Raw genomic sequence first — 27,152 nt, 5'->3', positions numbered from 1 at the left:
TATATTAGAGGCATATACAGTGGTGCATACTATAGGGGCTTTATTTTTTTTTTTAATTCTCTTAAGTGAAACACTTTAGGTTATAAAACTATATTAGTTAATGTATTAAATGTATTGATTTGAAATTAATGAACTATTTGCTTGAATTCATTCTTCTTTCTCCACCAACCTTCTAAATATTTTTAGAACAAAGGCATAGCTAGACCCTCCTAAAAGAGCTATTGTGGCCATACTTGAGCAAGAGTGATTTCATCTAAGGTAGGATACAGCTTGCATTTTCTACAATGGAGCTATCATTATACTTTTAATCTTTTCTACTCAGTTAAGCTGCTCATTCAAAAATATGATACATTGCCTTTCAACTAACTCTCAGAAGGATGTCAGTGACCATGTGTGTATCTGTCTCTGTGGAATCAACCGGAGGTACAATATTGTCATTTCACTTCTCTGGTATTTTGTGCTGGGAAATGAAGCCTCAGAACTCATTACACAGTCACTTTCCATTGCCCTCTAGGGTGGGGTTTGTCCCTGAGAGATCAAGACAAATTCTCTGTATGGGCCATGGGGGTGTGCTGATGGGCTGAGGCATGTCTGTGTGCATCAGGAGCTTACTCAGAACAGCATGTTCCAGAACATACCAGGAAGAGAGCTATTCATGAACTCTTTAGAATCCTACCCAGACAAAAGACACAAAGGCATTCTAGTTGTTGTGCTCAGTGCTGTGGGACTTTTAGCTGAATAAATAGAAAATGAAATACTTGGAAGTTACAATGGCTTCCAAGTTACACAGTAACCACAGTGACCTGAATTTCCCCCAAATTTGGTTCACAACTTACAGTAATCTGACAGGCAAAAACAAATCATTCTCTCTGTTCATGTGCAGAGAGCCACAGAGTAAGCAAAACAAATTTACCTGAGATAAAACCAATTAATCTGCACCTAAATACATGCATCATATATGCAAGCACGCTGAAGAAGTAGATATTTATATTATAGTTCATGAACTTAAAGAGTTTACTTGCTAATTGTAAGGATAAGTCTTTGTCTATTAAATGAAAAACAACTTAGGAAATATGTAGATAGGTATTGAATTGTGTCAACAATAATAAGTTCTATAGTTGCTCAGACCAGGAGTCAAGAATGAAAAATATAGGAAAGACGCATGGAAAAAAGTACAGCTTCCCCTGGGCTTCTAAGAATGTGCACATTTTGAATATGAATCACAATTAAAGTCATAGAAAGTATGTTAGATGTCTTTGTTCATGGCTACTACCATACGAATGTCATAAAAGAAGATAATTTAAATTCTAAAGGACTTGTGTCTTACTACACTTTATTTTTCTAGACCTTAGTACCCTGTACAGAAATTTGAGAAACTGTTGAGAGCAACACTGTTTGATGTAGCAACCACTAGTTACATGTGGCTTTTGAGCAACTAAAATGGGTCTAGATAAAAATTAAGTGTGCTGTGAGTGTACAATATACCCAGGATTTCATTTGTCAATAAAAAAAATGGAAATATTTTATTAATTCTTTAGATTGATGTTATATTTGAAGTGGTATGTTTTTTTATATATTTAGCTGTTAAAATTAATTTTAGCTATTTGTTTTTTTCTTTTTATAGTAACATGCCTACTAGAAACTTCATATTACGAATGCAGCTCATATAATATGCTATTAGCACTGGTATAATACTTGCTGTTCAAGTGTAGTCTGTGGACCAGCCCCATCAGCACCACCTGGGAGCTTATGAGCAATGCCAACTTCCAGGCCCCACTCCTGCTGAGTCTGAACTTCACCCAGATCCTCAGTGGTTCACATGGACGTTAGTGTCTGGGAAGTGCAGATCTACATGATCTGAGGCATTTCTCTTTATGATTCCTTCTTCCTTTTCATTTGGATTTTTTCAAATAAATGTTTCAACATCTTTTTGACATCCTGATCTACCACCTATTAGGTGCATAACCTTGGGAAAGTTATTTGACGTTCCTAAACCTCATTTTCATATGTATAAAATAAATATCATACCTCCAGGCCTGTAATTTTTCTATAGGGATTAAATGAAACACAAGGGTTATGCAAAGGACCAATAAATTAGAGACATTATTATAATACGTAGTACAAATAGTAAAACCGAAACATTAGATTATTCCAATTGTTTTCTTTTTTTTTTTTTTTTATGAGACAGAGTCTCACTTTGTCATCCTCAGTAGAGTGCTGTAGCATCACAGCTCACAGCAACCTCAAACTCTTGGGCTCAAGAAATTCCCTTGTCTCTGCCTCCCGAGTAGCTGGGACTACAGATGCCTGCCACAGTGCCCAACTATTTTTAGAGATGAGGGCTCGCTCTGGCTCAGGCTGGTCTTAAATCTGTGAGCTGAAGCAATCCACCCACCTCGGCCTCCATTTTTTTCATTCTTATATTGGTTTCCCACACTATTTTGATGTACAGTGGAGTGGACTAGACTAGAATTTGAAGGGCTGTTTTCATTTATTCTATCCATGTTGTTTATTTTTTTCTTTAGCCTTAATTGTGGATAGTACACTTAGCACAGTGATAATAATCTAATTGAAAATATTATAGCTTGCAGATCTCTTTTTAGGACAAAAATGGTGTATAGTTAAAATTTTCTGTATCATCGTTTTATAATTAATGTTGAAATTGTATCCTCTGATCATTGATCAGTCTTAAAAATGTGGCTTTATGGGGTGGGAAAAAACTTTTAGTTTTCTTTTTGTTCAGAACATCTTTAGCTTTATAGTGAGAACTTCAATTTACTATTGGCAAAAGAGCTAGCAACATGTAAGTCTATTCCACAAGTAAAAGGGGTCATTTAGAAACCTGTCATTATTAAATTACACATGGATTATAATAAGGTCAGTGAATTCAGGCCTGATTAGCTTTAAATGAATTTAATGTCAAAGGAACATAATTAGACCCTCATTAAAATTTTCAGTGATTGACGTTTAGTAAAAATGACCTTCATGGTTTACATAATTTAGTCATGTTCTAAGGATGACAAAGGGCAGGTCATCTTCTGCAGGATAAGTGTGTATGACTGCAGTGAAAGGGGCAGGTACTGGGTCCATCACTGTAACCCTATGATGAGGACCTGACCCAAGCCAGATCCTGTGCTTAAGTGCGTAAGCTTTGTAAAGGAGGACCGAGAGGCTTTGTTCTCCTGGAGAAGGTTTGAGAGAAAAAGAAACCTTTATTTCAGCAGGCCCCTGATTTCATCTGTGATGGTATCAATGACCAGAAATTGTGTATAAAAGCAGCCCGCATAAGCCTGTCATATATAGGGGATTTAAAATGTGTTCATAGAACAGTCTCAGTGGGCCCATGGACCCTCTAAAGAGGAGACAGTAGTCGAACAGAGATATTAAATTGCAGGTGACACTTATAAATTGTGCACCTACTTGGATTATTTGGTATGATTCTCAGAGAATGTGCACTGGTGATAAACTTGTACTTCTTTGAATCCTCTAAATTCAGAACTCTCTTTCCAGTTTCATATAGTCTCTCTCTCTCTCTCTTTTTTTTTTTAAACAGAGTCTCACTATGTCACCCTGGGTAGAGTGCTATGGCGTCTCAGCTCACAGCAACCTCCAACTCTTGGGCTTACATGATTCTCTTGCCTCAGCCTCCCAAGTAGCTGGGAATACAGGAGCTCTCCACAATGCTTGACCATTTTCTTTTTTTGTTGTTATTGTTGTCATTGTTGTTTAGCAGGCCCTGGCCGGGTTCGAACCCACTAGTCCCAGTGCATGTGGCCAGCACCCTAACCACTGAGTTATGGGCACCAAGCCTCGTCTCATTTTTCTTGAATGTATTCATTTGTTAAGCATCCATTCACCAAGCACCAATGATGGATGTGGTACTTTGCTAGTCAATAGAAAGATGGCAAGATATTTATGTTTTGGACCCTGCGCTAAAAGTAGACAGATTATATTGATTTCAAAACTACTTTCTTGATTTTTAAAGGAAATTTATGTGTAGTGTCTGCACTCCTGATGAAAATTACCCCAACACTGCCACTAATAATGTCTGAAGTGCTCACTCTGTGCCAAATCCTGCTAGGCATTTCGTGAACATTAATTCAACCTTCACAACTCTATGGGATAGGTGTCATTTTTACAAAACTGTAAACTGAGCACAGAGGAGTTCTCTTGATAAAATTCATGGAGGTGGTAAGTGGCAGAGCCAGACTTTAAACCCAGGCTCCAGAGGCCGTGATCTTACCCACCATTCACATGGCTGTGTATCATCTACTTTAGAAATCAGTAAACAGAGGCTCAGTGACAAACGATCTTCCTAAAGTCACAGAGTGGAACCAAAATTCAAATCTCTGACCACAAAACTACACTCTTTCCATTACGTTTAACTGGCCTCCACTTGGTATCTAAGACCACATATACAGAAAATAATTACGTATAGATCGAAGACCTAGAAATGCAAAGGAAAGGAACGGTCTTAAAGAGCTCATTTACGTCTTACTTTAAGTCCATGCAGATTCTACCACACTATACATCAAAGCAAGTGATTTAACTGATGATTTGTTCTTCTTGGTTTTATCAAAAAAGGCTGAAGTAGGCCTTTCACAGCCAGGCTTAAATGAGAATTCAGGTTTTCCTGCTCATTCATTCATTATTCAACAAAATTCTATTGATTCCCTACCATGTGCAAGTCCTTTTGTCTATGGCCTGAATAAAAATGCGTCCCTCCTGTACCTCCTTTCTCCCTCATTCCCCAACCCTGGAATTAAATTTCATTCTCTGGAAAAGTCAAGCTAAAAAGAATTCAACAAGCCACTTCATTCTCATGAACTGAGATTCTTAGACCAGGAAATGTTGACATTTCTATCTCCGATAACATTGTTTGTACTTCCTCGTTCATTCGTTTTCATTAGCAAACACTTTTAAATCATCTGTAAAAAATGATTTTTTATGTAAAAGAATATAAGAAACTATTCATTACATGATGTTGAGAATATCAAGTTTTGTATTCATAGTTCCTCCATTTTTCTCCTATTTTTATTTAGGTAAAATTAGATTGACTGTATATTAAAGATAGAACTAAAATAGAGCTTTTCCTTTGCATGTTTAAAAAATTATTCCAATTTTCAAAGAAAGCCAACAATATATATTGAAAAAACAAATTATCTATACCCAAACTGGCATATGCTCTTCCTACCCCTAGCAGTGACTTCCCCAAGTCCCTACCCATCTCCCAGTAGCTTGATGGGAAAAAAAATACACAGAAAAATACATATCTTGGAGCAATAGCTCAGATAACTTTATATATATTAGTGGGAGTACATTAGGGAGTGTTTGATCTAGCTAAATATGATGCATATTAAAAATTGCCATTTTAAACCAGATATGAGCAGTAAGAGGAGCTGTATCTACCCTGCCTTCTTTTCCTTCTGCTGAAGGATATTGAGGTATAGGTGATGCCAATGAACTTTGGCCACAGTCTTCTCAACTGGAGTAAGGATGTGGTATTTCAGGGGAAAAATCTGATTCTTAAGGTTAATATCAATTAAAATGAGATCTAGAGCAGGTATAATTAGAAAATTGTGGAGAGAATTGTTAGTAAATTCTAAGACTGAAAAGAAGGTAAAAAAATAAAGAAACCCCCCCAAAAAATGTTTTTAAGGACTGAAAATAGTGATTGTTGAGGCTATTTAAATAAAACAATTTTAAAAAAGATAAAGGATCAATTATACATTTACATGTATTTATACATATATGTCAATCTATATGTGCATAATTTATACATAAACATCATTAAGATAAGAACCATGGCTTTGATGATTAATACTCAAAAAACATTTATTGGGCATTTATTTTGAATAAATAAGTGTTAAGGACAATATAGCAAATCTTCTGAACATCTAAATCCTTACTCTCATTTCATAAGCTAGGATTTCTCTGAGCCAAACATTTAAATGGTACTCAAATTTATAGTTAGATATTAAAGATTTTCTTGGAAAAACCAAACACTAGAGAATAGATCTTTTCTAGCTCTAGTCCATCCATATTTGTCTTTGATCTTGACAAAGCCCAGGTACGTTATGGAAAGGGTATATTTGGCTTGTTGAATTTGTGCACTCGTGGCTCTCCATGTAAGATTATACTTGGGTTTGTTTTGTTTCCTACAGTAAAATTCTTTCAGTGAAAATTATTAGTAAATTGTGCCTTTTTTAGTTATTATTTGTATTGTGAGATTTTGTAGTCTGTTAGATTTTCATTTAGGAACCCAACTACCTCTAAACATCTTATGATAGTAATAAGATTGCATTTATTGAACATTCACTATGTGTCTGCAGAGCATTTTATTTGGTGACTTAATCCTCACCAGGAAGGGGGTTCTACTGTTCTCTTTTTGCCAATGAGAAAACCAAGGCTCTGAGTAGCAGAGCCAGGCTTGGTGTGAGCCTGTTGCCTCTCCCCACAGCACTATCCTCTTCCTGGCAAATCTCCTGTGATTGCTAAACAGAACAGTTGACAAAAATATTGATAATGAAAAAGAAGTGGATACAATTTTCACGTTCTTAATTGATGATTTTCAGTCTGAAAAATGACCTATTTCATAAATAAGTGCATGGAACCCATCAAGGATAAAATGAATTAATGCTATTTATAATAACCTGAGAAATGCAAGTGCGCTTTCCCGAAAGCACCTTGCACCATTTCATTGCTCTGAATAAATACACTCCACCTTATAATTAAGGTAAATTACCACTATGGATGTTTTTCAAGTAAATTTAATTATTAGAAAACACACATATGAGAAAAAGACATTTAGTGTTACTTGAATCTGCATATTCTTTAAACAGATCAAATTAGCTTTTACTTGTCAGCAAAGTATTTCATTTTAACATTAGAAATGCTAATGGAAAATACAGAAATAATTATAGTAAATATATATATATATATATATATATATGTTTCCACCCCCTACCCCCTTGTGCAGAGGTTTTCAAATTTCTGGTCTCAAACCTCAGGGCTCCCTGTACAGGGAAGGCAGGAGTCTGGGCTATGCGGCCCACTCTCCTGCTTCAGCCTGAGCAAAACTACTTTCCATTTTCGTACATTGGAATTATTCATGACATTTTTTCTTAATGGAATTCTGCTGCTGAAAGAAAGAAAAGGAAAGAAGGGAGGGAGAATGAAAGGGAAGGAGGGAGGGAGGAAAGCAGGAAAGAAGGAAAGAACAAAAGTCGGAAACCTGCTATTGTAGGATTCATAACAGCCAGTAGATGGCAAACTCTACTGCAAGGAAACAATTTTGCAGACTATGTGAATTGGTTTGAAAATATCATTTACAATCCACATCCAGTAACATTTCCTATTCTGTGTATGTCTCCTATTTAAGCTGGAAATAAATTTCTCTATGGTCACTTCCATGGGAACTAAAGTCCAATTATAATTTTAAATAATCATGTAATTTTTTTTTTTAAATGTGTGTGACTAAGTCTTGTTCTGAAGGTGTTATCAGTATGGAAATTATTTTGTTCACTGAAAGTGCATACAATGTCCCAGGTATAATAATATATTACATTTTTTCAAGCATGGGGACAAAAATTAGAACACTCATTATCCTTACCTCATGACATTGCCATCATTGGTCGGATTATGGTCTGCTTTTATTTATGGTTACTTAATTAGTTTTAATAAGGCAATAAGCTGCAGTTCCTTTATATGTTTGAAAAATATAATTTTCATTTTGAACATGTAATTTGTTGTTTAGTGAAGTTAGTTGTACAGTAGCATCAGTTAATAATGTCCATATCATGGGCTACATTTCCAAAAGGACCTGTTAGCATCTCACCTATAGGAATACTCACCAACCTATGTAGCAAATGGTCCCAATGACACCAGTCACCCCAGAGGGGAGCACAGTAAGAGAGTGTGGTTGAGATGATCTTCCCGGAACCAGTACTAAAAACAATTCAAGGTGTATGCAGAAAAAAAGCAATAGGCAATAGGGTGTGTGAGTAGATTATAAATATATGTACATTGTTTTAAAAATACTTCTATCAAATTTATTTAGTAACAAAAATTTAAAAGTCCGTGGATTATAGGCAAAACAGCAATGCCTGTCTTACTGCCCATTCCTGTTTTTCACCCCCAGTGTACATTCACCAAAAGTAAATACTTAAAACTCTTACAGCTGTTTCTTAAGTTTCATTTATATTTCCAAATGATAGATGGAATTTTATTTCAGTTTTAGATGCCAGAATAATTTATTGGAAACCTACTACAGTAAAAATAGACTTAACTGCAGTTCTGAAATCCCGCTCCCCCTCCCACACACACACCCCCCTCTACTGCTCTCAGTATTAGTTATAGCACTGTATTACCAGGATTACAGTTATTACAAAGTAACATTCTCTTCAATTACATACTGGTTGCATATTCCTTTCAATTTACTTAGTGACTTCAATTACATCACTGATTTCATTTTCTTTTTGTACATGACTTAGCTTTCTCCAGAATTAATACCAGTAAAAGTTGTTTTGTTTTTTAAAATTGGTCTGTTTAGTTTTCTGTTACGTCTCTGTATGGCACTCCATACATTTACCTTTTTGGAGAAATCCTTCCTGGAGCTCTACTCTCACCACTTACAGCATTGGTTAATCTCTATGCGGGAAGCTGTCTGGGATGCTGGAGCCTCTTTTCAGCAACTTCTGTTTCTTTGCTCTGTTAGAGTCCTGGTCTCCTAGGTTCCCTTTCCTGACTTGTGTCTTCATTTTTATGGGATGCATTCCCCAGAATCTTCCTGAAAACTAAAATTTTGAATCTTAATTCGTGAAAATGTTTTTCTTCTCTTTGTTTAGTAGATTAACTGGGCATAGAATACTAATTTGGAAATCATTTCATGTCAGAATTTTTAAGGCATTGTTCTAATATCCTCTAGCTTCCTATGCTTCTGTTGATAAATTAATAATTTCTTGCTTTGTAAATACACTGTTTGCTGTCCCATCTCATAAAAGGTTTGAGGATTTCTTCTTTGTTCCCTAATGTTCTGATGTTTCACAAAGATGTGTTTTGGTGTAGATTTACCTTTCATCAGTTTTCTTGCGCACTCAGTGGAATCTCTCAGTCTCTAAACTCATCTGGTTCTTGCCTGTCGTAATTGTCATTTCCTTCTCCCTCCTTTCATTGCCTCCTTCACAGCCAACACCTGTTTTCTGTGTTCTTTCGATTTGACTCCTCTTTGATTGATTTGCTACCTTCTATTTTTTTCTCTCCTATTTTGCTTCTCTTAGTATTTTTTCTACTTTTTGAGAGTTTTTCTTAACTCTATCACTCAGTTGGATTTATTAGGTATGTTATTATATTTTTCATTTCAAAGATCTGCTTTGTTTTCTAGAATTTTATTTTAATGGCCTCCTGTACTTATTTCATTACTACAGTGTACTGCCTCCATTCTTTGAACATATTACTTATAGAGTTTTTTAATAAAGTTTTTCCTACTACCTAGATTGTTTCTCCCAAGTCACTTTTCATTGTAATTTGATGTTTTGGTCTCTGTGTTTGTCTTAGAGATTTTCTTCAAGTTTCTGGTACTCTCAGGTGATCTATATGTAAGAAGGTGGTACTCTTCTTTTTAAAACTGATAATTGGATACAGATATATTCATTTATCATTCTTATGTTCATGTATCATTATTCTTTAGAGTGTAATGAAAGTATAATTTTAATTAAAGCGTAACTATGCCCCATAAATATGAAAGTATAATTTCAACTAAAGGGTAACTATGCCCCATATGTGCATATTCATGATTAATATGTACTCTTAAGTATGTATATTTTTTAAAAAGAGCTGCTTGAAAGCCTTTTGTGTATAATCCAGGGTTTGTCAGCTTTTATTGAGGGCTTGCCACTCTGGAGCTCATTCATTGTGGAATATCTGGTATCATTATTCGCTAACATTTTCTCTCCAGCTAGCAGGAGAAATAATTCAGTTTCCTGCTTGGGGTGTAAATCTGTCTAGTGACATTTTTGAGGGCTGAATTAGGAAGTAGGTTAGAGAGTGCCTTGCAATGCTGTGTATAGAAGTTAAGTCCCTTATTATCACATCAGTTTCAGCCCAACCCTCCAGCACTTTCCCAGTCACTCCTCCTCACCAATGGTAGTGCCTGCCCATGTCTCCAAATTTGCCTTCATGAGGGAAAGGGCAATCGTTCTGTTCGTTAGACTGAAAGATGGAATATCAGGGTCTAACAGCTTCTGATGAGATTTTTCAACTAACTTTAATATTTACAATGCTACTTGTATCATCATTTCAGAAGAACTAGGAACCTTGATTCCTGAATGTTTTTGGTGGTCAGTGGAATAAACTGACTTAGTTCAAAAATTCTGTCACTGCTGGCTTAGGATTTTTCTCTCTCTAATATACTGAGTCTGTTACTACTTGCCCATCTGCAGTACAGCATCCAATTATGTATGGATATATGTGTGGTTTTGTTTATTGCTGTCTATGCCCTCAACCTTTCTCTTTGCTCTTATAAGGTTTTGCCTATTTTATTTCTTTTCTCTTTTTTGCAGTTTTTGGCCAGGGCTGGGTTGAACCTGCCACCTCTGGTATATGAGGGTGGCGCCCTACTCCTTTGAGCCACACTTGCCACCCTGCCTATTTTATTTATTTCTGCGTTTTTCTAAAATTTGGGGGAGCCATATATATTGAGGTATAATTTAAATACAATAAAATTTACCAATATTGATGCAAAAATACTCAACAAAATCCTAGCAGATAGAATTCAACAATGCATTAAAAATTATGTCATGATCAAGTGAGATTTATTCATGGAATGCAAACATAAAAAATAACATAACATAAAAAATAAATCAATGTAATATATCACATTAACACAATGAAGGACAGAAACCCCAAGATCATCTCAATCAATGCAAAAAAAATACTTGACCAAATTTAATACATTTTCATGATTAAAGAAAATAACACACTAGGAAAGAAATTATTTCAACTTCTTGCCACTTGTATTCAACACAATACTGGAAGAACTAAGTAGAGGAATTGAGCAAGAAGAAGCAATAAATTAGACCTACATAAAAAAGGAACAGGTAAAATCTCTAAAGATGACACACACATACAAACTAAAATTGTTAGAACTAATAAACAAACTCAGCAAATTTGTAGAATATAAGCTCAACACACAAAAATCAGTTGCATTTCTGTACTCTAACAATGAACAATTTTGAAAAGGAAATTAGGAATACAATCACATTTATGATAGGATTAAAATGAATAAAATACTTAAGAATAAATTTAATCAAGAGAGTGAAAGACTCCACATGATAAGCTACAAAATAGTGTTGAAATATATTACAGAAGACAGAAATGAAGGGAAAGGTACCCCATGTTCACTAAATGGAAGACAATATTTTAAAAATGTATCGATCTAAAGTTATCTACAGATTCAACGTAATCTCTATCACAATCCCAATGGCATTTTTTTTTTGTAGAAATAGAAAAACTATCCTAAAATTCATGAGGTATGTCCAAGGATTCCAAACATCCAAAACAACTATGAAAAAGAAAAAAAAAAAGTCCTCAAACATCTTATTTTAAAACATTACACATCTACTGTGATCAAAATAGCATGGCACTAACAAACATAATAGACCACTGAAACAGAATAGAGAATGAACCCAGAAGAAAACCAGCTCAAATGATCTTTGACAAAGTTACTAATGCTACTCAGCGGAGAAAGAATACTATTTTCAACAAGTGGTGCTGAGAAAACTGGTTATCCATATTCAAAAGCGTGAAGTTGGACCCTTACCACCTTCACCAAAAATAAGTCGAAGATTTGCTTTCTTGACAATGTGATGTAAATGAAATTATACATCATGCAGTCTTGGTGTCTGATTTTCTGCACTTGGCATAAGATATTCTGCCACAGTATCATATATTTTGCTCCTTTTTGTTACTAAGTAGTATTTCATTGTGTGGATGTATTAAAATTTGATGAAATTGATGAAAAATAGTTTTACCTAGTTGTTGATAATTATGAATAAAGCTATTGTGAATATTATTTGAATATAAGTTTTTGTGTGGACATGTTTTCATTTCTCCTCAATAAATACCCAAGAGTAGAATTTCTGGGTCCATGTATTAAGTGTATGTTTAAATTTTTCAGACTTTGAAACTATTTTTAAAATTAGCTATACCATTTGCATTTCACCTAGCAAAATATGGCATATTTAAGTGACACAACAATACTAATTGTTAGTAGAAGTAGTCTTTTAAATTCTGATACATTATTAGAGACAAAGAGAGTATTTGGTAAACACGTTAGGGTCAAACCAGCAAGATGAGATAGCCATTCTTAATTTCTATGAACACAAAAATATGGTTTTGGAATATAAAAGCAAAAACTATCAGAATTAAATGGAAAAACAGAAATCTTATAATCACAATAACACGTCAGTCTCAATAACTTAGAGAAAAAAAGAGGAATAGTATAAAAGGTCTGAATAATACAATTCACACACTTGACCTAATTTAGTTTTATAAATTGTTTATAAGTCAAAGAATAAATCACAATGAAAGTCAGAAAATATTTTATTTGAATAATAATGGAAAGAAACTGCAGAAAACAGAAATTTTGATCATTTTAGCCATGTTTATGCGTATATAGTGATTCTGTTTTTAATTTTTGTTTTACCAATGGCAAATGTTAATGTGCTCATTTTACATTCCTTTCTGTCTTTAACTGGGTTTTGAAAAGTGGCAGAAGTAATCACACATTTGAAAGCCAGCATGTTCAAATAGAAAACTTTTCCCAATAAATATCCTAACTTCTAAAATGATACGGTGAAAAGAAATAGGCTTCCGAATCAAACAGATCCTACTGTGGAAAAATGACTGAACTTTCGTAAACCTTAGACTTTCTACCTATAAAATGCTTCAAACAAATATTGTTAAAATTCTATTTTAAAAATTGAACTGGGGGTCAGTTCCTGTGGCTCAAAGGAGTAGGCTGCAGGCCTCATATATTAGAGGTGGCGGGTTCAAAGACAGCCCTGGCCAAAACTGCAACAACAACAAAATTGCTAATTTCCTTTACTGTCTTTCCACACTTCAATTCATGGCACAATCATCATTACCCAATCATCATTGTCATCCCCACTAAAAAAAAAAAAGAAAAATCAAAAATATAAATTTATAATGTGCTCCGGCCAAGGAGGGGGACATTTAGGAAAGCTGCATTTGTAACACTTGACTGTATTTTTTTCAGTTTGACGCAAAAACTTTAAAAGCCGCCAAATGTTTGAACTACTAATTCTCTCTTCATTTTTCTTCCCCATTAAATTTTTCTTATTATTCACAGAGAATGCCAATACCTCTTACACTTTTGTTCTTTTGTCTGAAATAATATCCTTCTTTTGCTTGCATTCATTTAGAAAAACATCTCAAATACATCTTCTTCAATGAGGCTTACCCTGGCAAACTTTCCCCATGCCCTGTGCTCCCATGGCACCCTTGCATGTTTCTGTGATGACGTCTCCCCGCTTCTTCCAATAAGTATATATTCACCTGCAATGTGAGAGGTAGTATAATACATATGCCCAGAATATACAGGGAGACAAGGTATATTATTCTGAATACTCCAGAGAATCAATAGTGTGTGTATATATATCCATTTTACCTGCAATCACACACTTTGGGGGGAATGCTTGATTTACTTCCAAAAAGATCTCTTAAAATGTATATATTCAGGTAAAATAGATGTGCACAGCATGTATAGGCACACTTAACAAGTAACAGTACCTTCAGTTTAGCTTCAACAAGTAATACACAAATAATATCTCTTAAAATGTGTATATACTTTTGGTATCCTGTGCGTGTGCATGTATGTGTGTGTGGAGAGAGAGAGAGATTAACTTACTATAAGGAATTGAGTTGCAGGATTATGGAGGCTGAGAAGTCCAAGGCCCATAGTAGGCCAGCTGGAGACCCAGGAGAGCCAATAGTATAGTTCCTGTCCAAATCCAGAGTCCTGAGATCCACCAAAGCCAATGGTATAAGTTCCAGACTGTGTTTGAGTCTAAGGCTAAGAAAAAACTGATAGTAAAGCTTGAAGAAAGTTAATCGGAAAGAAATAATTCTTTTGTCCAATTTTGGCCTTTATTCTATTGGATGAGGTCCACCACACTGGAGAGGGCACTATTCTGTACTCAGTCTACTGGTTCAAATGTTAATCTCATCCAGACTCACAGACAGACCCTAAAATAATGTTTAAACAAGTATCTCAGTAGCTCATGGCCCAGTCACACTATACATACAAATAGCCATCACAATTCTACTCTTTGTCAACTTGGCACCCATAAGAATCTTTTAAAACCATACTTAATCTCCAAATAATGACAATAATATGATCATAACTGCCTAATGAGACAACTGTCCTGTGGACAATCACATATGCATTAACCCTTTATCCAGAAGAGGAAGTAAATTCCCTGAGTGATGTTTACTCTTCTTGATATCCCATAACTTAATACTATGATGTAAAATTACCAATATTTAAGTACTATGAGGTGAAGTTACTATATCCTAAGTTACATGATAAGAGAATAACAGAGGGAAAAAATAAAGATTGTGTGTGTGTATATATATATATATATGTAAGATACACATTCATACAGACATAGCAAAATAAGAAAAAATGCTAAAGATAATTTTAATCTTCAATTCTGCAACTTGTAATGTGGTTGTAGTTGATATTTCCCTGCTTCTATGACTAATTCTGTATTCCCTTTACCTTTAGTAAGCACCTCAGCTGCTCCCAGTTTTTTACTTGATGAAGTTACTCAAACCTTCATTCCTAAAGGGTCTTGGCCATTAGTAGTCCAGCTTGTATTGGGTTGTTGTAGTTTTCCATTGGGATCAAAGACATGGCATGATAATATTGAGACATTCTTAAAGGTCTCTTGTGTTACAACCTTTCTTATCCCATTGTGGAGAGTAATAGCCCAATTTCCCTGGGTGGTCAGAATCAATAATCCCAGCAACCCAATAACTCCCTTCCTTGTCAATTTGGAGGCATGAGGAGTCCAAGGTGGTCAGGTTGCAATCTTACTTTCTAATTCAATGCAACCATTGTTGTTTCTGGATAGAAGAATATCTTCCTTTAGAACTAAAACCTGTAGTCCAGAAGAGCATGAGGTCATAAAAACAGGAAAAAAAATTGGGTGAGTATGGGCAGTAGTGAGTGATAGTCATTTGCTGCTGGTCCTAATTGATTGACTCCTAGGAATCTTGGTTACCCAAGAAACAACCCCATAGACTAAAAGTTGATTCAGAGCACATATAGCTTTCTGTAGAATCCTGTTGCTCCCTACAAGGTATTAGCATGTAGCTGCAGTTGAGTCTTCAAAAAGCCATTTCATGTTTCTATCAAACTGGTTGCTTCAGGATGACTGGGAACATGGTAAAACTAGTTAATTCCATAACATGGACCCATTACCCCACTTCTTTTGTGGCCAAGTGAGTCCCTTGGTTAGAAGCAATGCTGTGTGGACTACCATGACAGTACATAAGACATTAGGTAAAACCATAGGTGCTAGTTTTGGCAAAAGCTTTGTGTGCAGGGCAGGCAAATCCATATCCACAGTGTCTATTCCATTAAGAGGAAAATACTACCCTTTTCACAGTGGAATCAGTCCTATAGTAATCAACCTGCCACCGCATAGCTGGTTGATCACCCCAAGGAAGGATGCCATTTTAGGGACTCAGTGGGTCTGCGCTGCCAGTAGATGGGGAGTGCAGGGATAGTCAGGTAAGCCTTGGAGGGTTGAAGTCCATGTAGCTGAGCCCATGCATAAGCCCCACCCCTGCCACTGTGATTTAATGCCACCACTTGGCCCCTGCCACTGCTGGATCCAATGACTTCTATTGCATTTAGGTTTCCCAAATCAGTGGCTACATTTCACACTGTAACTTCTGGCCTACAGAGATGAGTGATCACAAAGCTCTTCAAGGATGGCAAGCCTTTTCTTACAAAATTATTTCTCATGGTAATGTGTCTTCTGGACATAGTCAGTGTTAAGTCGTAAATGAAAAATCTACCCCAACTCTCTTATTTCTTTTTGAAATAAGATGGCAAATATGAGAGAAGGATGGACCCCACTTCAGATGTAGTTAAGTAATAGAAATTTATTGATAATTTGATACACCTGTAGGTGCCCCTATAGAGGGCTGTTGTGGGCCAACAAGCAGCCTTGAATAGTGGGGGAGAAGCCTTTTTATACCATTATTCTGCATAGTCATGGCTGGTCAGCAAGCTAGTGTAATACAGAAGCTAATCATAACAATTAAGGCGGGGTTGCAAGGTAGAGATACACATTGGCTCATAATCACAAGATACATCACAAGTGCATTACTTCATAATCATAAGATAGGGTATATCATAAAAAGTTACACAATTTAGGGTGGAAGTACATGCTTAACTTAAAATACATTAGCTCACAAATCATAAGATAAAAGTTACATAGTTTAGGGGTACAAATTGGGTAAGTTTCCAAGAACAACTTGGGACCCACCCGGGGCTTTATTTGGAATCCACCCCTCCCTTTCTCCTTCAAGTTTCTTCCCAGAATCTAACTTCTTCACTTTTTTTTTTTTTTGTCAGAATAGTTTGTTCCTTTTTATTACAGAGTAATATTTCATTATATGGCTCTACTACTATTCATTCATTCCCCTCATTGAAAAACTCTTTGTTTTTTTTCCCATTCAAATTTCCTTTATTATTTCTTATAGCATAACTGTGTACATTAATGCAATCATGGGGTACAGTGTGCTATTTTCATATACATTTTGAAATATTCTCATCAAACTGGTTAACATAACCTTCATGTCATTTTCTTAGTTATTGAGTTAAGACCTTCATACTCTGCATTTAGAAAGATTCACTTGTACCCTTGTAAGATAAACCATAGAGATGACCGCACCCATCACCCTCCCTCCCCCTATCCACCCTCCTCACCTCCCCTCTCCCACCCCGCTTTAACTTCTTCACCTTTGTGAGGGCTGAGGCTAAAAGACTTAAGAGAGGTTTCCTTTTCAAGGGTAGAGGGCTTGTTCCCCACTGGTCTTGGGGAGGGGGCCAAGAGCTGGGGGCTTGGTTATCACACTTTTGAATCCTTTCCTCTACATTAAACTAAAAGCAGATCCAGTATTTCAAAGCCACTTACCTGTCATCTTTTGGTCCATATTTTAGTCAGCCAATCAGTTATAGCCCTTCCTAACACCCTGTGATGTAATATTAAGCACAGAATCTTTGCTTAGGGAGCCCATATCAATAAATTCAGCCTTATTCAACTTTATGTTCCTTTCACCATTATCCCACACTGTCAATATTCATTCCCGCCCATGCTTTCCCAGTTACTGTCTGTATAAATTTAGAAACTCAAGTAATTTTTTGAAGTGCAGCATACCTTCCCATGAATTGTGCCTCATCTTTAGGGCCTTGCTGTAACTTGAAACTACCAATAGGTGGTAGTAGGTCTGAAAGAATCAGCAAAATATAGCCTAACAACTGCTCTAGAAGAAACCATTAATTTCTTCAGGCAATGCAGAGTTAATCTTTTCATATGGGGATAACAGGGATACTATCACTACCAAAGAAGACTCATCAGAATTTAGGGCTCCATGTCCTTCCTCAGCTTCAAAAATAGACTTCCCATATATTCCATTTAAACCAATAGGACCCAGTTTGTTCTCAGCCAATGCCATTACTTGAACAGTAAACTTCTTAGTAGACCATGAATTCAACCTGCTTGTAATTTGGACAATTATAGGATGCAATTCAGTATTTGATTTTAGACAATTTTAGACCTGCAGCTGCAAGAGATCAGGGGACACATAGAAGTTTTCATGTCTTTCTTTTAGTGCTTAAGTGGAAAATTCAAATCTCTGAGCTGATTCTTTTCTTTCAATATTTTGTCCAGCAATAATCAGAGCAATGAGCCAACCTCATTGTATTCGTTAGTTCAGGATCATCTACATATATGTTAAATATGGTACATATATAAGGTGACCAGATTTTAACATTGGTAAAGCGGTACACGACTGGGGGGGGTTGGGGGGCGGGGCCTGACAACAATGCAAACTTTGATAAGCAATTCTTGATAATCAGTTCTCAACAATTATTTGTTATTATTAAAATTTAAAATTATAAAAGTAATAAAAATAATATAAAACTCATATCCTGGCGAAATAGCCACATGGCAGCCGAAAACTGTATATTCCCTTCCTGTTCTCCCCTGTTCCTTAGCTTGTCATGCATTCTATCCAAAAATTGGGGCTTTTTTAAAACACCGCAGGGCACAGGACAAATTGTTAAAAATCTGGACTGTTCCACCAAAAGCGAGAAGTCTGGTCACCTTACTCTGGGGGGAGGAGGGGGCTACTTGTTTGTTCCAGACAGTTTGGCTTCTTCTGGGCTAATTGTCCTTGCCTAGAAGCAAGGGAGGGAGCCAGTCTCCTTCTGATACTTTGCCCAGGAGGGGAGTAGGGAGTTTACATTAGCCTTTTCATTTCCAAATGAAGTTACATTAACCTCTTCATTCCCAAATGGAGTTACCTTAACCTTTTCATCAGCCGAAAACTGTATATTCCCTTCCTATTCTCCCAATGTTCCCTAGCTTGTCATGCATTCTTTCCAAAAATTGGGACTTTTTAAAAATACTATGGGACATGGGACAAATTGTTAAAAATTGGGACTGTCTGGCCAAAAGCGGGACGTCTGGTCACCTTATACATATAGGACATACATATTGGAAGAGGGAGAAAAAGAGAAGCAAAGAGAAGAGGAGAGGAGGGATATAGAGAGAGTGTTTTACTTTAAGGAGTTTGCCCAGGCTACTATGAAGGGCTTACTTGGGTCTCTTGACTTAAAAGCAAACATTTTGTTTTGTAACCCTTTACAATTACAGGCTGATACTTTTATTTGCTTTAGTGTTTTTGAGCAACAGTGTGAGAAAGCAAGTGAAAATAAGAGAATAATGTACTAGATTAGTCCACATGAAAAGGCAGTGTTTTGTGGACTGATACAATTGAGTTGCCAAATCATAAAGCTTCTCGATATACAAGATTAAGAAAATAGAAATGTCACGCCATAATGCATGCATATGCAGGAAAAATTTATACACATGCAAGTAGCCAAAGAATTTGGCAGGAGGAAATTACAAAATTTTTGCTTTCCTGGAGGTTGTTATTCTAGTTAGAATTTCGAAAATGTGTTCCCAGAATAGAGACATTTTCAGGAAGATGAAAGTTCATAATTTTACACATCAATTTCCTTGCAGGGACTTAATCTGTCATCTGCAAACTGTACACAATTATATTGGGTTGCTGTGAGGATAAGAAATAAAAAATGTTAAATAATTTTATGTTTTTTTAATTTTTTAGTTGCAGTTACACAATTTATTCAGAAATAGTTTTGTGACTCATCACCTAGTATTCACCAAAATCTTCCATGAGAGACTAAGAATTTCAAAATTCTGTGTATCTAAGAAAGTTTAACAGCTGCTTCAGTTCACCCCATTGCTCAATTCCACTTACACCTGAGAAAGGCAAGATGAAGGAGAAGAAAGTGTCTCAAACCAATCACTTTGCTTCTTATTCATAACCATATGAAAAGTTTTGACAAATGAAGAATTAAAACTCATTAGAATGTGACCAATGATGTATTTCACTAAGGAGCTTTTTTGAGGTGGCACAAGGGTCAGAAAGAAAGTTCTTTAACATTAACGTCGATTTGTAAATTTAATCTTGATATTTTTTATTTCTTTGTAGATTCCTTTTGCAATAAAAACTACACCAGGTGCCTCTCAAATTCTTGCCAAAACAATTCCTCGTGCAAGAGTTTTTCAAAAGATAATAACTGCCGTTGTTCAGACACAGCCAATAATTCTGACAACGACTGTGACGACGTGGAAGACCCTTGTCTCTCCAGTCCCTGTCAAGGGATCGCCACCTGCGTAAACACAGGAGCAAGGAGCTTTTTGTGCAAATGTCCTCTGGGGTATAGTGGGAAAGCCTGTGAGACTACCGTGGGTCCCTGTGGCATGAGTTTCTGCCAACATGGTGGTATTTGCCGTCAGGACCCCGTCCACCCTGTCTGCATCTGCCCTGTGGGATATGCTGGAAGATTCTGTGAAATAGACCTGGATGAGTGTGCGTCTGGCCCTTGCCACAATGGGGCCTTGTGCCAGGATGGAGTCAATAGTTATTCCTGCTTCTGTGTCCCCGGATATCAAGGCAGGCACTGTGACTTGGAGGTGGATGAATGTGTTTCAGATCCCTGCAAGAACAAGGCTACGTGTCTCAACGAAATAGGAAGATACACTTGTATCTGTCCGCAGGATTATTCCGGTAAGCATGATCACATCTGATCCCAGATGGTGTTAGTAGCTTTCCCTTTCTTTCAAAGAGATGCTTCACCTTGGCAGAAGCAAAGGTGACATGTTTCTGTCTCATCCAATCATTTATGAAAATAGGTAAGTTCTTGACACGAATTAATTGCTAGATAGGAAATTTCTTAAACTATTAAAAATCGACTGAATCCATTGAATTCTGAATGGTTATGAACCGTCACTGTTGCTGTTTTAAAGGCATCGCTATGTGATTTAAAACTTAAGATTCCATCTAAGTATTAGCGAGCCCCAAGGGGCCTAGCCTTCCAGATGAGGACCTTTTGTGTTTCCTTGTCTGTAGTACTCCTTTCATTCTAGCTGGAGTCTGCCCTCTAAGCCCAAAACTTGACATTGCAGCCTGCTGGAAAGGCTGGAAGTTGATGGGTTTCTAATGGTGAAATACAACTAACAAATCAATGACAGCAAGCTGATGGAGTGTGGTAAATCAGATAAATCATAATTTTTATTATTATTATCTCATCTCTTGGAAAGAAAAAAATATAGCACCTAATATTTATTTATTCTTCACAATGTTTCTGCTGATATTTTATGTTAAAAATAGAGTAACAAGTTGACAACTCATTACCAAGTCACATATGTCCTCACACTCAGTTTTGATCCTCCCCAATATCCTGAAGCAAAGGTACCCATTTAGGCCAATTCCTCATGGTGACTACCTTTGTTACTTTACTTTACTCTTTGAGTTGTCTACCTACTTGTAACAGGGCAACTCACTGAGTTGATGCTTACTCATGTTCATTCATTCTACCCTCTGCTCACTGCTTTCCTGTGATAAGCACACCTCCAAGACACTGCTCACCTTGTGATACTTTCACCTTAGCTCTTGCCACTTTCATAGCTACCTGTGGTTCTGGACTTTCAACTCACCTTCTTCTCCCAACTCTTTCACACTTACTTCTTTATCTTGCCTTTCTTTTTCAAAGCAAATTTAGCAATATAGCTATTTGGAAAATATTCCTCCTCAAAATTTGCACTGGAACACTCCAGTATCATTCTGCTGTTACATATTCCAGAAATGTAGTCTTTACAAAGTAGACATATCATTAATTGTTATGAAATGCAAATTTCTCACTTTCCCTCATCCCTTACCTACAACCAGTCTTCAAATCTACTGTTTTGCCATCTAAGATAATTTCCAAATTGAGTTCATTCATTTAGTCCTTGGCTCACATCCTCCTCATCTGTTATGAGTATACAATCTCCCAAACTCTCACTTCCAGCCTCTGCCTTTTCCAAGTTGCTCTGAACACTGCCTTTGAAATAATTCTCCTAAAATAGACCTATGCCACATCCTTCCCAAGGACCTTGAGAGCACCACACTATATAGAAAATAACTGTAGCCTCTCATTCACAGCCCTTCACAATTTGTACCCCACGTTAGTCTTATTATCATGTCCTACAGAGTCATTCTATTTCCCTCCCCTTCTAAGGTCCTTTTCCCCCTTCCCAATGTCTACTTTTAATAGCCCTAGTTCAAATATTACCTAACTCACAGAGTTTTCCAGATTCTCTTTCTGTTGGAATAATACTTTCACACTGATGCAGTAATTATATTAACTTCTTCCAATCTAGTTGGCACCCCTGTTAAAGAATTTCCTATAGTCTTTCTTATTTCACAGTTATCTATGTTTTTCTTTCCCTAACCCAACTAGAATGTTGGTTCCTAAAGGATAGAAGTCATGTTTTATATTTATTCTTTAATTCATCAACAATACTTCTAGAGTGTCTATTAATGTCAGTCAATGTATTAAGAACAGGAGACCTTTCTCAAAGTACCTAGCCCAGTGTTTGTGAATAAAGTTTGCTTAATAAACTGCTTATTCTAAGTTTATTCTAGTTTATTCTAAGTTTTAAATTCTTTCATATATTTCTTTCTTTTTCTAAAGAGTTTATTCTAAGTTTTAAATTCTTTCATATATTTCTTTCTTTCTTTATTTATTTTTGAAATAGAGTCCCACTTACTTGCCCCCATAGAGTGCTGTGTTGTCACAGCTCACAGCAACCTCAGAATCCTGGGCTCAAGCGATCCTCTTGTGTCAGCCTCCCAAGTAGCTGGGACTAAAGGCACCCACCACAATACCCAGCTATTTTTAGAGATGAGGTCTCATTCTTGCTCAGGCTGGTCTTGAACTCATAAGTTCAAGTGATCCACCCATATCAGCCTCTGATGACAGGTGTGAGGCACCACACTGAGCCTCTTTCTTATATCTTTAGGTACACTTAATGGTCATGAAACTGAGATAAATAGATACCAAACTAGAGTTTACCTTCTCTATTACCTCATGAATACTTTATGATGCTAGAATCTTGCATCCAGTAGAAAATTATTTTATTGAGTTCATCTCAATTACCAATACTATGCTAAATGTCATGGGAAATATTAAAGGAGCTAAAAAATGATATTCATATATAAAAACCTCCTTGTTTACATGTGAATTCCATGTTGTCATGTCTATTTTCTTTTCTTATAATTATATCAATTGAATTTCAATTTTTAAAAATTTTTGAATAAAAATAAGAAATAAATTGTTGTGAGCCTGGCTTGGAATTGCTTTTGTTTGCAATGATTACTTTTAAAAATTATTATGGTTCATTAAGTTAGTATCTTCTAATTCTTGCTGCTATTTTAATATTGTAAATGACAATTAAAAGGAATAGACCTGAGACAAAATTAATGTATCAGCCATATTAACTACAATATCCTGTGATAGTTTTATAATTGCAAAAACACAGCTTGAAAAATTATGTTTTATGATGTGTATATTTTTTTACATTCTAATTTAATTGGTTTTTAATGAATCCTTTCAGTGGTCTAAATTTAGGCATAAAAGATGTCAAGGGTGTATTCCCAATGAGAAATGTAGTAAAATTTCATTATAAGGCACTTTAGCCTACAATGAATTCATTTATACTGTGAATTAGTTATACCATATCCTTCAGGAACCAATGAGAGTGATGCCCTTTTTTCACTACAGCCCTTGACGTCCACAGTGAGGATGCTTTCTTTACCAATTCCTGACATAATGACATTGTTCCCTATTTGACTATATTCTTTCTTTGTTTTCTAAACAGTCAGCTAAATTTTATTATTTCAGCTTTTCAGGTGACATATATAAAACTCACTTGTGAACAGAATTTAAATGAGAGAGTCATAAGGCAGTAAGAGTTAGGTCTATTATTAGCTTGTTAGGTCTTTTTCAGTTACAAAAATGCAATTGTAAGCCTGTTCGCCAATCTCCTACACAAGTGGGATAGCCTGTGTTCTGGGAGCTCATCCGTGGTTCTCAGCCCTGACTCCTCGTTAGCAATTACCCAGGGAGATCTGAAATAGAGGTGGTCATACCATACCATCAGAGGGTCAGATTTAATTGATGGTTCAGCTAGGGCTGGGAACCAAAAATTAAGTTTCTGTGAACTTGATGTAGAAGCGTTGCTTGCACTCTACCATTATGTAGACACACAGGGAGGTCTGTTCACTTCATTGCTATCTCATGATTGTGGCAGTTCAGGCCAATTAATGAGAACCTCCATCCCTCAAAGAAGGTCTCTAGAACCAAGGGAAAAGCTAAAGTTGAGAAGAAAAGAGAAAGATCATCAGCAATTAGCATGGATGCTCTGGAGTGCCCTGACTCAATTGAGACCTCCCAAAGAATCCTGAAAACTGCATTATGATGACTTCGCTGCTGTGTGCTGCATCTGGCTTTTGAACGATCATAAAAAACTTGGCTTACAGGAAAAAAACCTGTGTTCTTCTAAGCAGCAAAGTAAGAAAAAAATAATACATTTTAAAGGACAGAGAAGTAGAAGGGGGAAAGAGCTGTGGTGCACGGAGAGGGTTCACGCTGTGTGAATTCTCTTCCATGTGCGGTGTTGTGTTCCATGAGCAGTTGATTCATGAACTACATAAATGGGCTTGGCGAGACGCTGGTGAGAATCTGCTGTGCATAAGCAAAACTCCAAATGAAGCAGGAAGGAAGCAGCTGCAAACTTTTCTTTAATGAAAAGACTATTAGCTTTGAGCATGTGACTGCTTTTAGGTCACCTTTATGCAATGAATCATTTTATAACTGAGGTCTTCTCTAAAATTAGCCAGATTGATTAATGTACATTTTTCGCATTAAAATGCCTGCAGGGTGAGAAAAACAGGGCTGTAGGAGGGCAGGGAAAGAGTGAAATAAATTAGTGTAGGAAAATAATCTGATTTCCTCTATCCTAAAATAGATCTTTGGCATAAAAATAATATTTTGGGGAAATAAGAAAAATTACTACATAAAATTTACTTTTCAATTACTTTCAATAAAATGTATCTTTATTTCAAAAAGAAAAAAATAGTAAAAAAATTTATTCTATATTCAAGAAAATGTATTAGTACATAGAGAACAACTAAAAGACTAGTTAATGAAGGAAGGCTAGTGAGAAGGCCTTTGTGATAACTCACATGCAAGATATTAGGACCCACCTGGGAGAATGACCATGGGCATGAAATGAAAGAGCATGTGTGGGGTCATAAAGAAAAAAAACTCACTTACTATTTACTAAGGTCAGAACATTTTCAAACCTATTTTATGCAGAAAAACTTGAAATCTCTGATATGAAAAAAAGAATGCATTAAAAGCTCAACTGTCATTCCCAGTTTAGTGAACTTAATAAAATAAATCAATGGATCTAAAACTTTAGTATACATCAGATTCACCTGGAGAGCTTATAATTAAAATACAATAGATTCAATAGATCTAAGGTGGGGTCTAAGAATGTGTATTTATTTATAAGAAGTTCCCAAGTGATGCTGAGGCTGCTGGTTTAGGGACCATACTTGGAGACACCACTGACATGAGCAATATGTGGATTTTCATGGAAGCAAAAATCAATACAATGAGAGCTTTTATATAAAGAATAAATTACTGGTAATAGTCCTAGATAATCTGATGCTATGGTTTGAATAGTTGTCCTCACCAAACTTTGTGTGTTAGGACTTAATTTCCAATGCAATAGTTCTGGGAAGTTGGGCCAAATGGGAAATGTTTAGGTCATGCGTATGAAGCTCTCATGAGCGGCTTGATGCCACAGTAAAAGGGGCTTTGGGCAGTAGGTTCACCTCCTTCTGCTCTTCTGCCATGTGGAGAACCGTGTTCCTACGCTCTGAAGAATGTGGCCTTCAAGGTGCTATCTTGGTTCTTACCAGACCCCAAACCTCCCTGCACCTTAATCTTAGACTTCTCAGATTCCAGAACTGTGAGAAAGAAATTATCCAATCTCAGGTATTCTATAATAGCATGGATTAAGGTACATGAGATGGAAAAAAATGTCAGATTCATTAAGTCATCAATCCACGTATTAATACCTGCAACAACTGGACATTGTTCTATGTTCTGTAAATACAAGAGTAAAAAGAGTGAGAAAAAATCCCTTAGTTGTTTTTTTTTTTATTTATTAAATCATAGCAGTGTACATTAATACTATCATGGGGTACAGTGCACTGTTTCTATATACAATTTAAAATACTTTCATCCAACTGGTTAACATAGCCTTCATGTCTCTTTCTTATTTATTGTGTTAAGACATTTATATTCTACATTTAGAGAGATTCACATGTACCCTTATAGGATAAACCATAGGCATGATCCCACCAATCACTCTCCCTCCACCCACCCTCCTGCCTCCCCCTCCCTTCCCTCTCATAGGTGGTAACAACTGCAATGGAGAAAAGTAAAGTTAAAAGGGGGAATTAGGGATTGAACTTTAGATAGAAACACCAGGGAAGGCTTCACCAAGCTGACATGTGAATAAAGTTCTAAAAAGATGAGGAAGGGAGGCAGACAATTGTCTTGTGGAATAACATTCCAGGCAGAGGAATGGGAGATACAAAGGTCCTGAGGTAAAGAGTACTTGGAATGTTTTTGAGGAGCAGCAAAGAAACCAATGTGATGGGAGTGTATGAGAAAGGAAGAGAGAAGTTGGGGAGATTAATGAGGACAGAAGGTATGAGGCCTTGAAGGCCACTGTAAAGATTTTGGGTTTTGTTCTAAGTTGGATGCGAAGTTATTGGAGAGTTTTGAGCAGAGGACTGAAATGATTTGACTAATATTTTAACAAGATCCCTCTGCTTGTTATGTCAAAAATATACTGAAGGGGATGGTTAGGGTAGAATTAGAATGTCCAGTGGGGGATTAATAAAATAATCCAAGCCAATGGATTATTTATTTGGGTGAGGGGAGAATGAAAGAAAAGTATCGAGTTTTAACAATAACACTCTTCTCCCCATTAACATTTAAGATGAGAAGGATTATGGATCACTCAAACAGAATGAAAGCATGCCTTCTTCGGTCTTCTCTCTGTTGTCCTTCTAATGGCCATGTCTACATTGTTCACAATGTGTCTGTCGGAAGGAATATTTCTGGCAAGAATGCAGTCTTCCTCAGTCGTTTATAGAGTCATATTATCACGTAGTATCTTTCATATGTCAAACTCAAACTTCTTCTACCTCTGTAGGTTACGTGATGGTTACTCAAAGTTTCCTAACAGGACCTTCTTTTTTTAAAATAATATTCTGTATCCTTCTTGAGCCTTCTCCAAAAGTCCTCCATTCTGACACATAAGGGTCTGAGAGGTATGATGTAATTAACTGTAGGTACAAGCAGCATTTATCAAAGGCATAATTTAAATTCTAGTCAATGC

The 27,152-nt window shown here is 36.3% G+C and overlaps 1 protein-coding gene across 1 annotated transcript in view; it reads left to right on the top strand.

Annotated features, from left to right (window-relative positions):
* The window catches only part of CRB1 (crumbs 1, cell polarity complex component), a 178,251-nt gene that overhangs the window by 48,488 nt on the left and 102,611 nt on the right, over positions 1 to 27,152 (top strand). The window contains exon 2 of the mRNA XM_003792308.3: positions 19,837 to 20,415. Within this exon, the coding sequence (XP_003792356.1) occupies positions 19,837 to 20,415 (579 nt within the window). The remainder of the gene's footprint in view (positions 1 to 19,836; positions 20,416 to 27,152) is intronic.

Source organism: Otolemur garnettii, unplaced genomic scaffold (assembly GCF_000181295.1).
Source record: "Otolemur garnettii isolate 467f Iridium unplaced genomic scaffold, OtoGar3 scaffold00055, whole genome shotgun sequence".
Classification (NCBI taxonomy): domain Eukaryota; kingdom Metazoa; phylum Chordata; class Mammalia; order Primates; family Galagidae; genus Otolemur; species Otolemur garnettii.
This window is presented reverse-complemented; position numbering and strand designations above follow the sequence as displayed.